Source organism: Centropristis striata, chromosome 18 (genome assembly GCF_030273125.1).
Source record: "Centropristis striata isolate RG_2023a ecotype Rhode Island chromosome 18, C.striata_1.0, whole genome shotgun sequence".
Lineage (NCBI taxonomy): Eukaryota > Metazoa > Chordata > Actinopteri > Perciformes > Serranidae > Centropristis > Centropristis striata.
Window position 1 is genome coordinate 35,155,668 of NC_081534.1, and position 14,894 is coordinate 35,170,561.

General features: G+C 38.0%; 2 protein-coding genes across 2 annotated transcripts in view; one reads left to right on the forward strand and one right to left on the reverse strand.

Annotated features, from left to right (window-relative positions):
* LOC131991237 (AT-rich interactive domain-containing protein 1B-like) overlaps nucleotides 1-883 on the forward strand; it is a 27,246-nt gene extending 26,363 nt beyond the window's left edge. The window contains 1 exon segment of the mRNA XM_059356577.1: nucleotides 1-883. This exon segment is cut by the window's left edge and continues 442 nt beyond it. Coding sequence (XP_059212560.1) covers nucleotides 1-589 — 589 coding nt within the window. The 3' untranslated portion in view covers nucleotides 590-883.
* Nucleotides 884-2,219: 1,336 nt separating this feature from the next.
* On the reverse strand, nucleotides 2,220-6,398 carry tmem242 (transmembrane protein 242). The gene is made up of 4 exons (XM_059356435.1): nucleotides 6,218-6,398; nucleotides 4,596-4,696; nucleotides 3,142-3,279; nucleotides 2,220-2,774 (listed from the first exon to the last, which is right to left on the reverse strand). Exons 1-4 carry the CDS (start codon nucleotides 6,294-6,296, stop codon nucleotides 2,664-2,666), a joined length of 429 nt encoding a protein of 142 aa, XP_059212418.1. The 5' UTR covers nucleotides 6,297-6,398; the 3' UTR covers nucleotides 2,220-2,663.
* Between the last annotated feature and the right edge of the window lie 8,496 nt (nucleotides 6,399-14,894).

Sequence of the window (14,894 nt, forward strand, 5' to 3'; positions counted from 1 at the left end):
GCACTGGATGGTGTGCCCGTCCGCCGAGGCGCAGGACCCGTTCTGCTCGCCGGGCGCCGGCGCCTCCTCGCTGACGCCGCAGCGGCTGGTGCTGGAGTGTCTGTGCAAGCTGAGCGTGCAGGACGCCAACGTGGACCTGCTGCTCGCCACGCCGCCCTTCGCCCGCCAGCAGAAGCTCTTCGCCGCGTTGATGCGTCTGGTGGGCGAGCGGCGGAGCCAGGTGTGCCGGGAGATGGCGGTGGCGGCGCTGTCCAACCTGGCGCAGGGCGACCCGGCGGCGGCGCGCGGCATCGCCCTGCAGAAGGGCAGCGTGGGAACTCTGATCGGCTTCCTGGAGGACAGCGTGGCGGTGGCTCAGTACCAGCAGAGCTCGCACGCCGCCGCCGCCGCCACCACGCCGGAGCCGCCCAGCGTCAACATGATGTGCCACGCCGCCAAGGCGCTGCTGGCCATGGCGAGGGTGCAGGAGAACCGGGCGGAGTTCGTGCTGTACGAGAGCCGGCTGCTGGACGTGTCGCTGGCGGCGGCGCTCGACCGCTCGGTGGCGGCGCTCATGTGCGAGGTACTCTTCAGGCTCGGACGCTCGTGACACGGACACGCCACGGAGCGCGCTCAGTGTGACCGCGCGGCTCCCGATTATATTTTTATTTAAAGAACACAAATGTTTTTACGTACAAATGAATATAAATATAGAATATATATCGCTCCATCTGCAAAATGTTTATTTGGGATTTTTAAGTAATTTTAATACAGAAATATTTAATACTTGTATTTTTTATTTTTTATTCTTTCGTCAGTTTCGTTTTAACCAAAGTGTGACGGTGGAGACGCTCGGGGTCCTGTGGGCATTTGTGTTTGTTTGTGGGCGGGGTCAGTGGGTTTTTTTCGGGGCGGGTCAGTTGTTTTTGGGGGCGGGGTCAATTAGTTTTGGGGGCGGAGTCAGAGAGTTTTGGGGGCGGGGTCAGTGAGTTTTGGGGGCGGGGTTATTTGAGGTGTAGATAGTGACGGAGGATGTTCAGTCTTGGTTTTGGTGCAATACGTTTGTTTTCTGACTTTAATGTGAATTCTTGGACCATCAGTATTTTGCCGACGACAGTATCGAAACGCCACTTTTCTGTTTTCTAAGAACTGTTCGGGTCCAGACGCCATCACGCTCCTGTAAATAGACGCTCACCCTCTTCTATTTAAGGAACTCATCATGTCTCCAGAAACGGTTCTAATGATGTAAAGAGATATAAAAGAGAGAGAACGTTTCTCTGTTTGGTTTCTTCAGATGTTTAATAAACGTTCATGCACTGAACGCAGCGCGCCTCCTTCATCAGCATTATCACAGCTTTTCACAATAAAATCCTCTTTATGGAGTCAAAATTTAATTATCATAAATAAAGAAAATCAGAATATTTTGGAAATAAAGTCCAAATTTATACAAAAATGTTTTAATAAAGTTAGGATATTTTAGGGGGAAAAAATCCTAATTTCACAACAATAAATAAGAAAATGATTCAGAATATTTTGTCCATTAAAACTCTGATTTTACAATAATGTAAATATTTTGGAGTTCAAATTTAGTTGATAAATAGTAAATAAAGTCAGAATATTTTGGAAATAAAGTCCAAATTAATATTTGAACATTTTGTGCTTTAAAGATGATTTTACAATAAATAAATAAATAAGGCAGAATATTTTAATAAAGTCCTGAACAAAACAAAAAATGAGAGTGAATCAGAATATGTTGTGAATACTTTTTTTTTTTTCAAATGAAGTCACAATATTTTGCTCATGTTGAAACTAACATCAGCATTTTATTCAGAAGGTTGAACTTGAAATATCGACTTAGACTTTGTGATAAAAACGTTTTTATTGTTTATTTTTTGTCTCCTACATTTAACACAATTCCTTTTTGAGCTCATAAACGTGTCGATGATTTCCAGCTTTAAATAAAACTAAAAACAAATATATTCTAAATATTTTGAGGATAAAATCAGACTTTTACAATAAAACGTAATTTTAAAAATATAGTCTAAATATTTTAAAAATAAAAAGTTTGCCAAAATAATTTTATTAAATAAAAGCTATTTTAAAGAGAAAAAAATCCTAATTTTACAAGTCAAATAATAATATTAATACAATTGAGTAGAGACTCATTTAAAGGATAAAGATTGTAAATATTGATTCTCACAAAAGTCCAAATTGTACAGAAAATAAAAATATTGTTAAAATTGAAAGTTGAAATATTTTAATGATAAATTCAACATGTCACCAAAACTGGAAATTTAATTTAAAAAAAAAAATCAAAAACTTGAGTTGATAAATTCAGAATCTAACAGATAAATTACGTTAAAATAATAATAATGAATCCTTTCTGAGCTCGTCAATGGAAGTTTTTGATTTTTGATATTTTCTCCTCAAAGAAAAACTAAAAAAGGAGTTTTATAGCTCCGCCCCCCCAGGACGTCCTGCTGAGAGAAACCAGCGCTCCTCCAAACAAACTGCATTTATTACACAACAAACAAACAAACAAACAAACAAACAATCTGATCAGCTGCAGGACAACAAGTCCACAAGTCCAGGTTTTACAGCAGGACAGAGTCCAGGTCCACAGGTCCTGAAGCAGGACAGTCTTAGTCTACTGGTTCAAGTCCTGGTTCAGGTTCAGGAGGACGTCACTTTGTCCCGAGGACAGCGTCCCAGTCTACAGGTTCTGATCCGGTCTGGTTGGACGACTTCGGGATCGACGGGAAGAAAGAATTCATCTTCTGTCTGAACTCTGAGAGCTGGAGGAGGAGCAGGAGGAGGAGAGGAGGAGGAGGAGGAGGAGGAGGAGGAGGAGGAGGAGGAGGAGGAGGAGGAGGAGGAGGAGAGAGAGAGAGAGGAGGAGGAGAGAGAGGAGGAGGAGAGAGAGGAGGAGAGAGAGGAGGAGGAGAGAGAGGAGGAGGAGGAGGAGGAGGAGGTCAGTAATGGGATTTTTATGAAAGATCTTTCTTAAGACAAGAACATGAACTTAAAAGATAACTGTTATAGATTATAATTATTATTATTATTGTAAAGAATTATAATATATAATTATTATAATTATAATATAATTATAATTATTATTGTTATTGTATATAATAATAATTATTATTATTATAATATTCTCACGTTGTGGACTCCCAGGGCGCTCCAGGCGGCGGCTGCCAGCAGGCCGACGCCCCCCCAGGCGTACAGAGACCCCCAACCCAGAGCCCTGAGGGCCAGAGAGGCCCCGCTCTCTGGGAGGGCCGAGGTCCCCACAACACCCTGCAGGGAGACAGACAGGCTTAGTGCTTAACAACATACAAAATTATTTAAATGAAATTGATTAAAATAATAAAACCACGTCAACACTCGCTGTTATTAAAAAGACAAATTAAATTATTTTTTTTCAGCCTCTTTCTCCTCAGAAATGACCAGATAAAACTGTTGTTGAGGAGATATTTGTGAATTAATAATAACTAGAAAATTTCCTCTGAGGAAATTCTGAAAGGGCCACGGGGGCTACTGCCGGTGAGTGTACACTATGATGAGATTCTTCAGAGATTTATAACTATGCCCTTTAACCTCAAAATGTGTGTGTGTGTAGCGAAAATCGCATAAAGTTACCTGTGTGTTTGAAGCATGTGTAAGGAGTGTGAGCGCTAACGCGCATGTGTGTGTGTATCTGTAACTGTTATCACATCAAAGCAATCAACAGAATTAACTGCAGCTGTTAATGTTCCGGCACCGTGACAGCAGAGGTGGACAGACTGAAATTTCTGGCCTCGAACAGAAAGCATTTTTGTCAAAACCATAATACCTATCATTGATCCGACTTCACTTTGAGCGTCCTGAGTTCTTCCTGAACGTCTACATATGGTTTTTTTTAAAGAAGAATGAAAAAATAGCTTTGTTAGAGCGATCTAAAAAAACAGTTAAATCTCACTTTCTCCAAAATCTTCCTGTGTTTTTAATATGGGAGCCAATGAGGCTGTTGGTGGTGTTGGTGTATCATCTGTGCGTCCTACGCCCAAACTATAACTCTGACAGCTTTACCAGAGGATTGTGAGGGAGAAGACTAATTTTCCTACGTTTCTATGTATAAATTATTTCTGTAGAGTGGAATTTGCGGCCTGGAGCGCAGTTTTCAAATTTATTTTTTGACAGTTTTTTCTCTCCCTCTACACTCTGGCGATGATGTCACACACTGTGACACGAACATTCCGTGCAATACACACCCATTATAATCTCAGAATTTCTCCAAAAATGATCATGGTCATTGAACAGGGATTGATAAAAAACTATATGACCTATCGAAACGTGGATTAATACACCGATACACAAGACTTGTGTCTACTGTTTAAAGTTTAATTGGAGTCTCTAGGTGAAATTATGCCAGAGCGAAAAATTAATATTCCGTAGAGAAAAGTAATAGCACACCGATCCCGATCAAACCGCACGTTTTGATATATAATACTAGTAGCGGGACGAAATTGCGTCCGGAAGAGGAAGAAGAAGAAAAAATCCACAGTATAACAGTAGTGCTCGGTGCGATTGCCCCGAGGCCCTAATAATGATGATGATGAAGATGAAGCCTTCACCTTACTGAACCAGTCGGGGCTTTTCTTCCTGGCCAGCGCCAACGTGGAGCCGAAGCCGAACAGCAGCCCTGCAGACGCCACCGTGGTCAGAAACGCTGCTCCTGATACAACACACACACTGTTTAACACTTTAACTACACACACTATTAACACTTTAACTACACACACTATTAACACTTTAACTTCACACACTATTAACACTTTAACTACACACACTATTAACACTTTAACTACACACACTATTAACACTTTAACTACACACACTATTAACACTTTAACTTCACACACTATTAACATTTTAACTACACACACTATTAGCACTTTAACTACACACAGTATTAACACTTTAACTACACACACTATTAGCACTTTAACTACACACACTATTAACACTTTAACTACACACACTATTAACACTTTAACTACACACACTATTAGCACTTTAACTACACACACTATTAACACTCAAAATCAGAACTTGAAAGTCGAAACTTGGAGCTCGGAACAACAAAAAACAGCTGCCGCTGTTTGAAGAGCTCGTTTAATAAATGACGTGGTATCGGATCGGTGTCTGGACTAGAACTCGTCGATAACGATGCAGCATTTTCGGCAGAATTGGATCAATTTCTGATACTGGTATCAGAATTGGAACAACTCTACACAGGATATTAACACTTTAATGTTCTTAAACTGAGAAAATATTATAAGTCATCCAGTAGAAGCTGCTCAGACTGTTCACACGTTTAGAGATTTAAAGAGGCGACACTTTTACTTTCAGCGTTCATGGAACAAAAATAAGAAAATAAAATGTTTAGAAAAGAAAAAGTGGAATTCTGCATTATAATGCTCATTATAATCAATCATAATGCATTATGACTGCACTCATAAACACATATAAAGCTTCATGATGCACTATATCAACAGTTATAAATATAGCATCTATAATGCAGCATAGCTAATCATGATGAATCATGATGAATCATGATTCATCATGATTAGCTATGCTGCATTATAAATGCGTCTATATGAACCTCACTTTACTTAAAGCATACATTGATCATTTATTTATACTTATGGCATCCTATGAGTCCTTATAACAATTGATTGTTGAGGTGTGTGTATAGAGGGGTATGAGTAGTTGTAATGTATTATAAGCCTCATCAGTCAGCCTGTAGTTTATAACCAGTCAAGAGCACTCATAAGACACTTGGATTTATAAGTCATTATAAGCTATATTTATAACTGTTGATATAGTGCATCATGAAGCTTTATATGTGTTTATGAGTGCAGTCATAATGCATTATGATTGATTATAATGAGCATTATAATTCACTATGAATGCTCATAATGCACTATAGATGTAGTCTTCATAGAAAGTGTTACCTATATGATTTATAATGTATATAATGTGAAGCTACTATCAGCTGGTCTTCCTGTTTTTGTCTCTGATCTGTTAAATCAACATTAATCATTAAAATCATTTAAAGGTTAATGGAGTTTTCAGCAGATCGACTTTGTCTTTGACCTCCGACAGAAAAACGAGAATAAATCAACTAAACCAGATTCTTCTGACCGCTGCAGTGACTCTGATCCTCCAGCTGATCCGCTGAGAGGAACCTCACCTTTTATTATCTGGAGTTTGTCCTCTTCATCTCGTTCTGCTCCTCTTCCTCCTCTCACGGGCTCCTCCTCGGCTGGCATGTTGTTTTGGTTCAGTCCGTCCGCCGGAAGTCACCGGAGAGAAACAAGGTATGTCGGAACACATAAACGCCGTGTTTTTTATTTTATTTTAAATTTAAAAGCAATGACGATGAAAACAAGTTACATTTGGGTAATTTTTTTATTTTGTATAGAAAATACTCCACGCATTTTGTTTTAATATTTAAACTGAGGATTTGTTTTCTTTTATTTCGGAGGAGCGTCAGAGAGACGGACTCCTGGAACAAAGATCGTCTATGATTGTAGACTCGCTGGAGCAGCAGAGAGCTCTCACTCTGCTTCAAAAGACAGGTCCAGATTTAAATTGGATTAAATCTGTGTTTGTTTTGGTGTTTAATTCTTTAACATTATTATTAAAAAGGTTTTTAACAAAACGTCTAGATCCGCAAACACACACATGTATCTATATGTATGTATATATTAGTATTTATAAGAAAATTATTTGTAAAAAATAAAAGATTTATTTAAAAATTTGTAGTGTTTAAAAAAAAGAAAAAGATTTACACCAAAAATCTCTCTCACACACACATTTGCAACATCAAGTATTTTTTTTTTTTTAAATTGTAATTATAGAAAAAAAATTAAAAATTAATAAGTAATTTTTGGGGCATGTTTAAAAAAAAAGAAAAAAATAGTTTTGCTAAAAGAAAAATTCTAAACGCAAAATCAACAGCACGGTCTATTTTTGATTTTTTTTAGACATCTTTAAAAAAAGAAAAAATATTTATGCAAAAAAATATATATATATAATTTTTTTACATTTATTATAATTTTTCTTCATATACATTTATATATATTTATATTTATATATATATATATATACACACACACACAAACACATTTGCAACAACAAGTATTTATTACAAAAAAGATTTATAAAAACAGAAAAAAATGAAAAAATATTTTAAATTTGTTGGGAAACAAAACAAGCAAAAAGTAGTTTTTGAACATGTTTAAGAAAAATAAAAAACGTTTATGCAAATAGATTAAATCTGTGGGGTTTTTTGTTTTATATATACAATTTAATCTTTTAAATAGCTAAACAGTTAATACAACCTGCCTCAGCCATTATATACATTTATTATAAGTATTACTATTAGTTTGTTTTCATTTATTTATTTGAGAATTATTTTTATTTATTTCTTTAATCCATAAAACCCTTAAATCTATTCTACGCTCTTCTTTTTATCTTTTTAAATATTCATTAAATTTTTTACTGTATTGTATTGTACCTGAGATGATTGTGTGGGATTATTTTTGTATGATTCTGCACGAAACTCCTTTTAAAATATTAAATTATGTAAGATTTATTTGAAACTCTTATCAAGAATTCATTGACAATGTAAATATAAGAAATAATGATATATATATATAGAGAGATAATATAGATTTTTACTTTTTATGTGAAATCAAACAAAAAGTTTGAGAGACACTTTACACACTAGAATTAAATTTTAAAAAATGCTTAAGTTTATTTAAATATTTTTGCAAAAAAGAAACCTCTATATATAAACATTTGCAAAAACAAGTATTCATGACAAAATTATTTTTTTTAATAGAAAGAAAGAAAAAATGTTTTAAATTTAAATTTGACATGCACAAAGTAATTTCAATATATTTAATAAATATATTTTTTAGTGTGTTAGTTACAGGTTTCCATGATTGTTTCCACACCAACAGTGGTAAATACAACACAACAACTAGCTCATGTCTCATTCCCCTGCACCAACTCTGCTGAAATGCGAGCACACTTCCTGTTTTACACTCAGACTGCAATTCTAAGTCACACCTTTTTTCTTCTTCTTCATAACACTACATTCACACAATTCTCTACATTTGGCCCAGTCTTCATGAATGAAATCTTGTGTGTCAAATGTGTGACAATCACATTTTCCATATTTGTTGAATAAACAATCAGAGCTTTAGCAAGAAAAGGATGCCAACTGCAACTTTGCTTCTAGGACTGTATTTAATAATGATGTGAGTACTCTGTCCACCACTGACTGATAACTCTCTTTGTTTGGTGCAGAAGATGCATCTGAGCAGATTCAGCAGCAGACAGTATTATGCTGGTTTATTATGATTTTGGAATAAGATGGTAAACAATCACATATGTGTCAGATTCTGCATATTTTTGTCTCTGCAGCTCAGTGTGAGTGGACAGTATTGACCTCCTCATGTTGTGGTACCACACTCTAAAAAAAACTCTGAGCCCCAACAAGATAGTTCAGGGCGTTTTCTCTCTTTTTACATTTTTAGAACCTCTAAGTGTTGTGCTTGAAAGTCAAGAAGTTTTTCTGACAGATAAATACTAAAAGCACCAAACATAGAAAAAACTCATGTAACTCAAAATATGTCAAAACCAGACTGGGAAATAATTTGCAATCTTGTGGGACTATTCATTTATTTAATTAAGCAATAAAAACAACAAGCAATTAAAACAATGATGAGAAAAAACAAGCAAGACTTCATTTTAACAACATTCATTCTGACCCTGCAAGGACACATATTATGTACACTGTAAAAAAAAAAGAATATTGTTTTACGGTAAAAACCAGCAGGTGTGGTTGCCAGAACTTTACCGTAATAAATACAGTGCAACTTTTTCTAATATTACGGTAAAATTATATTAGCACTGTTGATTTCCGGTTTAAGATTGACATTTTATTCCATATTTTACCTTAAAAAATACGTTTTTCCATCAAAAGAAACGCTTTATAAATGCCGCATGAATTAAAGAATTTACCATTAAATATTACAGTATACAGAAATATGGTGTTTAGTACATTTAACAGTGGGGAAAAAGCATTTTTACAAAAAATATATGCAAAAATGATGGCTTGTATATATATTTCAGTATATTTTTGCTGCATTTTGTGTTTGTGTGTGTCTAATTTCTGTTATGTTAAGCGATTTTGAATACCTTTTAAAGCGCTATAAAAATTTAATGTATTATTATTATTATTACAAACACGGTGCCAGTGTATTTTACAGTAGAGTAATGTATTTTTTTTTTTATGTAAAAAGTAAAAAATACAGTTTTGGCTGATATATACATTTACGGTGTGTTGTTGTTACTGAAACTGAATTAACTCATTTATCATTTTACGTCTTTTACTGTCATGGTTTAGCAGTTTCTCACTGTCAAATCTACAGACATTTTTTACAGTGTAAGAAACCAATATATTTAGCTGCTGCTGTATTCTCACTTTGCCATCGTTAAGCCAAACAACTCATATCTTATTTAAACTCTACTGGATTTATCCATAAAATGTCAAATCTATGATGCAAAAAACATCTTACAGTTTTACTTTTTGGGTTTGTTGACAGTGGCGTAGAGGTCGATGGGATCAGCAGCAGAAGAAGAGGCTCTCACAGTGCTGTAGGTCACCTCATCATCTTCATCATCAGCATCATCAACTCGGGCCTGGTGGGAAAGATCACAACTCATAAATATACATAAATATAGCCTGAAGTGAGTTTAAAGGTCCTGTTTGATGCCACAGCAAATGAAACTTGCTTCAGCTGGTATTTGCTGATGAGATTATTGAACATGTGTGAAGTTGACATGTTGGTCTGATAAAGGTGAGGGGGGTCTATTATTATTGGATCATATTGTCATTGTTGCTGCTACAGACACTTCTACTCCATCCATCCATCCATTTTCCTCTGCTTATCCGGGGCCGGGTCGCGGGGGCAGCAGGGCCTTCCAGACGTCCCTCTCCCCAGCCACAACGTCCAGCTCCTCCTGGACCCCGAGGCGTTCCCAGGCCAGGAGAGAGATATAATCCCTCCACCGTTTTCTGGGTCTTCCCCGGGGCCTCCTACCAGTTGGACCTGGAACTCCTCTAACGGGAGGCGCCCGGGGGCCTCATGAACAAGACCCCGAGATACTTGAACTCCTTCTCTTGAGGCAGTTTCTCTCTCCACCCAGAGGGGGCAGTCCACCGTTTTCCGGCAGAGAACCATGGCCTCAGACTTGGAGGTGCTGACTCTCATCCCAACCGATTCGCACTCGGCTGCAAACCGCCCCAACGAGTGCTGGAGGTCCCGGCTTGATGAAGCCAAAAGAACCACATCATCTGCAAAAAGCAGAGATGTAATTCAAAGGTCACCAAACCGGATCCCTTCCTCCCCCGGCTGAGCTTTGAGATCCTGTCCATGAAAACCACAAACAGAATCGGAGACAAGGGGCAACCCTGGCGGAGGCTAACACCCACTGGGAACGTGTTTGACGTTGTGCCGAGTATGAGGACACAGCTCTCACTTTGGTTATATAGGGACTGGATAGCTCGTAGTAACGAGCCCGGTACCCCATATTCCCACAGTACCCCCCACAAGACTCCCCGAGGGACACGGTCATAAGCCTTCTCCAAGTCCACAAAACACATGTAGACTGGATGAGCAAACTCCCATGACCCCTCCAGAAGTCTGGGAGGGTAAAGAGCTGGTCCGTTGTTCCACGGCCAGGACGGAAGCCGCATTGTTCCTCCTGAATCTGAGGTTTGACAATCGGCCGGAGCCTCCTTTCAGCTCCCTGGAGTAGACTTTCCCGGGGAGGCTGAGCAGTGTGATTCCACGGTAATTGGAACACACCCTCCGGTCCCTTTTTAAAAATGGGAACCACCACCCCGGTCTGCCACTCCACTGGCACTGTCCCAGACCTCCACGTGACACTGAAGAGGCGTGTCAACCATGACAGCCCAACTCTGCTCTGGTACCAGGTACACTTATGAACAACTCTATGTTCGAACATTTGTTTGTTATGGACAAACCGTGACTAGCACAGAAGTCCAATAACAAAACACCACTCAGGTTTAGATCGGGCCGTTCCTCCTAATCACCTCCTCCAGGTACCATCATCGTTGCCCATGTGAGCGTTGAAGTCTCCCAGAAGAACTCTAGAGTCCCCAGGTGGTTCCCCTGCAGGACACCACCCAGAGACTCCAAGAAGGCCGGGTACTCTGAACTGCTGTTGGTGCATAAGCAACGGACAAAGAGCGTTGCACCCTGGACAGACTGTAAAGCCCTTTCAGGCAAATAAAATCAAATTTTAATATAGAAATAGATTTTTCTTTTATTTAAATCAGTGAGCTTACTCTGGCTTTCTTTTTGGTCTTCTTGGTGAAGCTGATGGCGGCGTAGGAAACATCTTCAGGATCATCCTACAGAGAGAAAACATCATGTCTGCTCAGGAACATGTGGATCAATACTGACTCACTTTTACACATTTAATTTAGATACTATGTAGGTTTTATTAGAGGTCATACATCTTCAACAGTTCAGACAGTTTTTACATTTTTTCCTCTTTTAAATGTAGAACTACACAATTAAAATCAAAATTGTATGAATGTTTAATTATTAAATGATCAAACTCACCATGTTGTCATCCGTCTGCGTTTTGTTCTCTGAAAAGAAAAAAAAGAGTTGAAGACTACATCTATAGTGCATTATGAGCGCATTCATAGTGAATTATAATGCTCATTATAATCAATCATAATGCATTATGACTGCATTCATAAACACATATAAAGCTTCATGATGCACTATATCAACAGTTATAAATATAGCTTATAATGACTTATAAATCCAAGTGTCTTAGTAGTGCTCTTGACTGGTTATAAACTACAGGCTGACTGATGAGGCTTATAATACATTACGACTACTCATACCCCTCTATACACACACCTCAACAATCAATTGTTATCAGGGCTCATAGGATGCCATAAGTATAAATAAATGATCAATGTATGCTTTAAATAAAGTGAGGTTCATATAGACGCATCTATAATGCAGTATAGCTAATCATGATGTTTCATTGTTGGCGTTAAGTAAAGTGTAACACATTTTCATGCATTTAAAAGAAGCTATGCTGCATCATAAGTCATTTCGTCAGATACCAAATATAGAGAATTACACTAAGATTAGGAATGTCTGACTGAATGAATGACTTATGATGCAGCATAGCTTCTTTTAAATGCATGAAAATGTGTTACACTTTACTTAACGCCAACAATGAAACATCATGATTAGCTGTACTGCATTATAGATGCGTCTATATGAACCTCACATTACTTAAAGCATACATTGATCATTTATTTATACTAATGGCATCCTATGAGTCCTTATAACAATTGATTGTTGAGGTGTGTGTATAGAGGGGTATGAGTAGTTGTAATGTATTATAAGCCTCATCAGTCAGCCTGTAGTTTATAACCAGTCAAGAGCACTCATAAGACACTTGGATTTATAAGTCATTATAAGCTATATTTATAACTGTTGATATAGTGCATCATGAAGCTTTATATGTGTTTATGAGTGCAGTCATAATGCATTATGATTGATTATAATGAGCATTATAATTCACTATGAATGCGCTCATAATGCACTATAGATGTAGTCTTCATAGAAAGTGTTACCAAAGAGTTTAACTTCTAATGTGAAAATACATTTTTCTCGAAGGTTTTCTCAGTGAATGTTCTCACCTTTAGCTCTCTTCCATCTGAGGACAGCCACAGAGATTATTAGCAGCGCTGCAGCAGCCACAAACACACCGATCAGCCACAGCCACCAGCCTGAAGAGAGAAGAGACACATGTTGGTCACAGCTTTTTGATGCTGTGTGTTCTTGTGTTGTGTCTATATCTGTAAATGTAGTTGTGTTCTGTTCAGTCACTACCTCCTTCCTTTGTTCCATTGTTGTTGTTCTCAGATGTTGTGTCGTTTGTCTCTTCAGTTTCACTCATTTTCACAGATGTACTTCCTGTCGATGATGATTGACGGGTGGTTGGTGGTGGTGTTGGAGTTGATACTTTCATTGTTTGTTTAGTTGTTGTTGTTGCTGTGGCCTTGTCACCTTATGGAATACAAAAACAATAAGCAACAAATGCAATAATCATCCACATCAGTTTGAAGTGAGTTTAAACAGCTCATCATATTCTCACCTGGTTTCTCACCTGAGGACTGAGGAGGGCTGAAGGGGAACAGATACACCTCTCCACTGTTATAATTTGTCACTTCACATTTCAAGTCGTTCTTTGACTTCTGATTGAAGTCAGATGTTGTAAATGTCGCTCTGGCTGAACAGTCTTCCTGTGATGTCTTTTTGTCTGTGACATCTTTTCCCTCATGCAGCCACTTCACTGAGTACCTACACCCACCACCTTCAGTCACAGAGCACAACAATCTGACTGTACCAGTGTTCTTCTGTTCAGTGACTGGTGAAGATGGAGATATTTTGAGAGAAAGACAACAAGAGTAAAATTAATTTCATCACTGGAATCAGAATTATTGTAAAATTTCAGTATTTTGTTTTAACAAGACAATTAAACTTTATGACTTAAATACTCACTGCTGACACCAGAGAGGAGAACATAATCATTTGGCACTGATCCGATCTGTTTGCAGTAATAAAGACCAGCATCCTCCACTGTGACTTTCTTTATAACCAGAGAACATTGTTCTGCAACACTCAGTCTGTCTGATTTAACTTTGTGAATCTGTCCACCATCAAACAGTGTGACCGTCTTCTTTGAAACAGTGAACTTCCAGGTAACTTTGTCACACTTCTTCTGATCATGTTCCACATTGTCACAAGGCAAAGTAGCTTCATCTCCAACTCTGACAGTGACATAGGGAGAGTACCCAGCTGCTTCTGTTGAGAAAATATAAAAAATAAACTAAAATAGGAATTTGTCTGTTATGTTCATAAGTAGTGTGATGATAGTTTGAGATAAGTTTGTGTGTCTTTGGTTTCAAGGCAAATTTAGTTGTATAGCACCATTCATACACATTAAAGACATTAAATAGACATTAAAGCACCAGAAGCAGCACTGTGTCTCATCTTTGGCTCCAAGAGTTCACTAAACTCACCACGTTACTAACTAAACTTGTGTTCTTACCTCTAAAGCTGAACAGCAGCATCACAAATGAAGACATTATAATCCATCTGAATTCAGCCATCGTGCTTCTCTCTTGGTGTCTCGCTCTCAACTGTCAAAGTCTCTGACCAGCTGCTTCTTAAAATGAACACAGAACACATGTTAACAGCAGATGACGTCTTGGTCATCGTCAGAGGAAGTTTAATGTGTGAAGATTGTTTCTTGATTCCTCATTTTATTTTTGCACTAATTTATTAATTTATGTTTTCTAAGAAAGGAGAAGTATTGTGGTGAGAATGTGTCTAACAGCAGAGCTCTGCAGGTTTTACCCTCTAATGCTGACCAGATAAACATCACAAACACTAACTACACTAACAAGGATCTGACAGAACTGTTTGTGAATAACTTGAATGTAGAGCATCAAGTCTCCAAAACCCCAGAACAGATGCAGCAGCAGGTCTGTTCAAATGTTTTCTTCCACATAATGAAGGACACGGCTGCTGTGAGTGACAGGCGGCTTCAAGGCCATCAGCCCGCCTCCACTCACACACCTCACACTTCTCCTTTTGGTTTACAACAGATGAGGCAGTTAAAGACAGATGAGGCAGGTTAAAGACAGATCAGGCAGGTAAAAGACAGATCAGGCAGGTTAAAGACAGATCAGGCAGGTTTAAGAGAAAGAGGAAGACTATCATGCTCAA

Coding starts and splice junctions, on each gene's coding strand:
- tmem242 (XM_059356435.1), bottom strand. CDS start 6,296: ATGCCAGCCGAGGAGGAGCCCGTGAGAGGAGGAAGAGGAGCAGAACGA. Junction 4,697..6,217: donor CAAACTCCAGATAATAAAAG/GTGAGGTTCCTC, acceptor GTGTTGTATCAG/GAGCAGCGTTTCTGACCACG. Junction 2,775..3,141: donor GCGCCCTGGGAGTCCACAAC/GTGAGAATATTA, acceptor CTCCTCCTCCAG/CTCTCAGAGTTCAGACAGAA.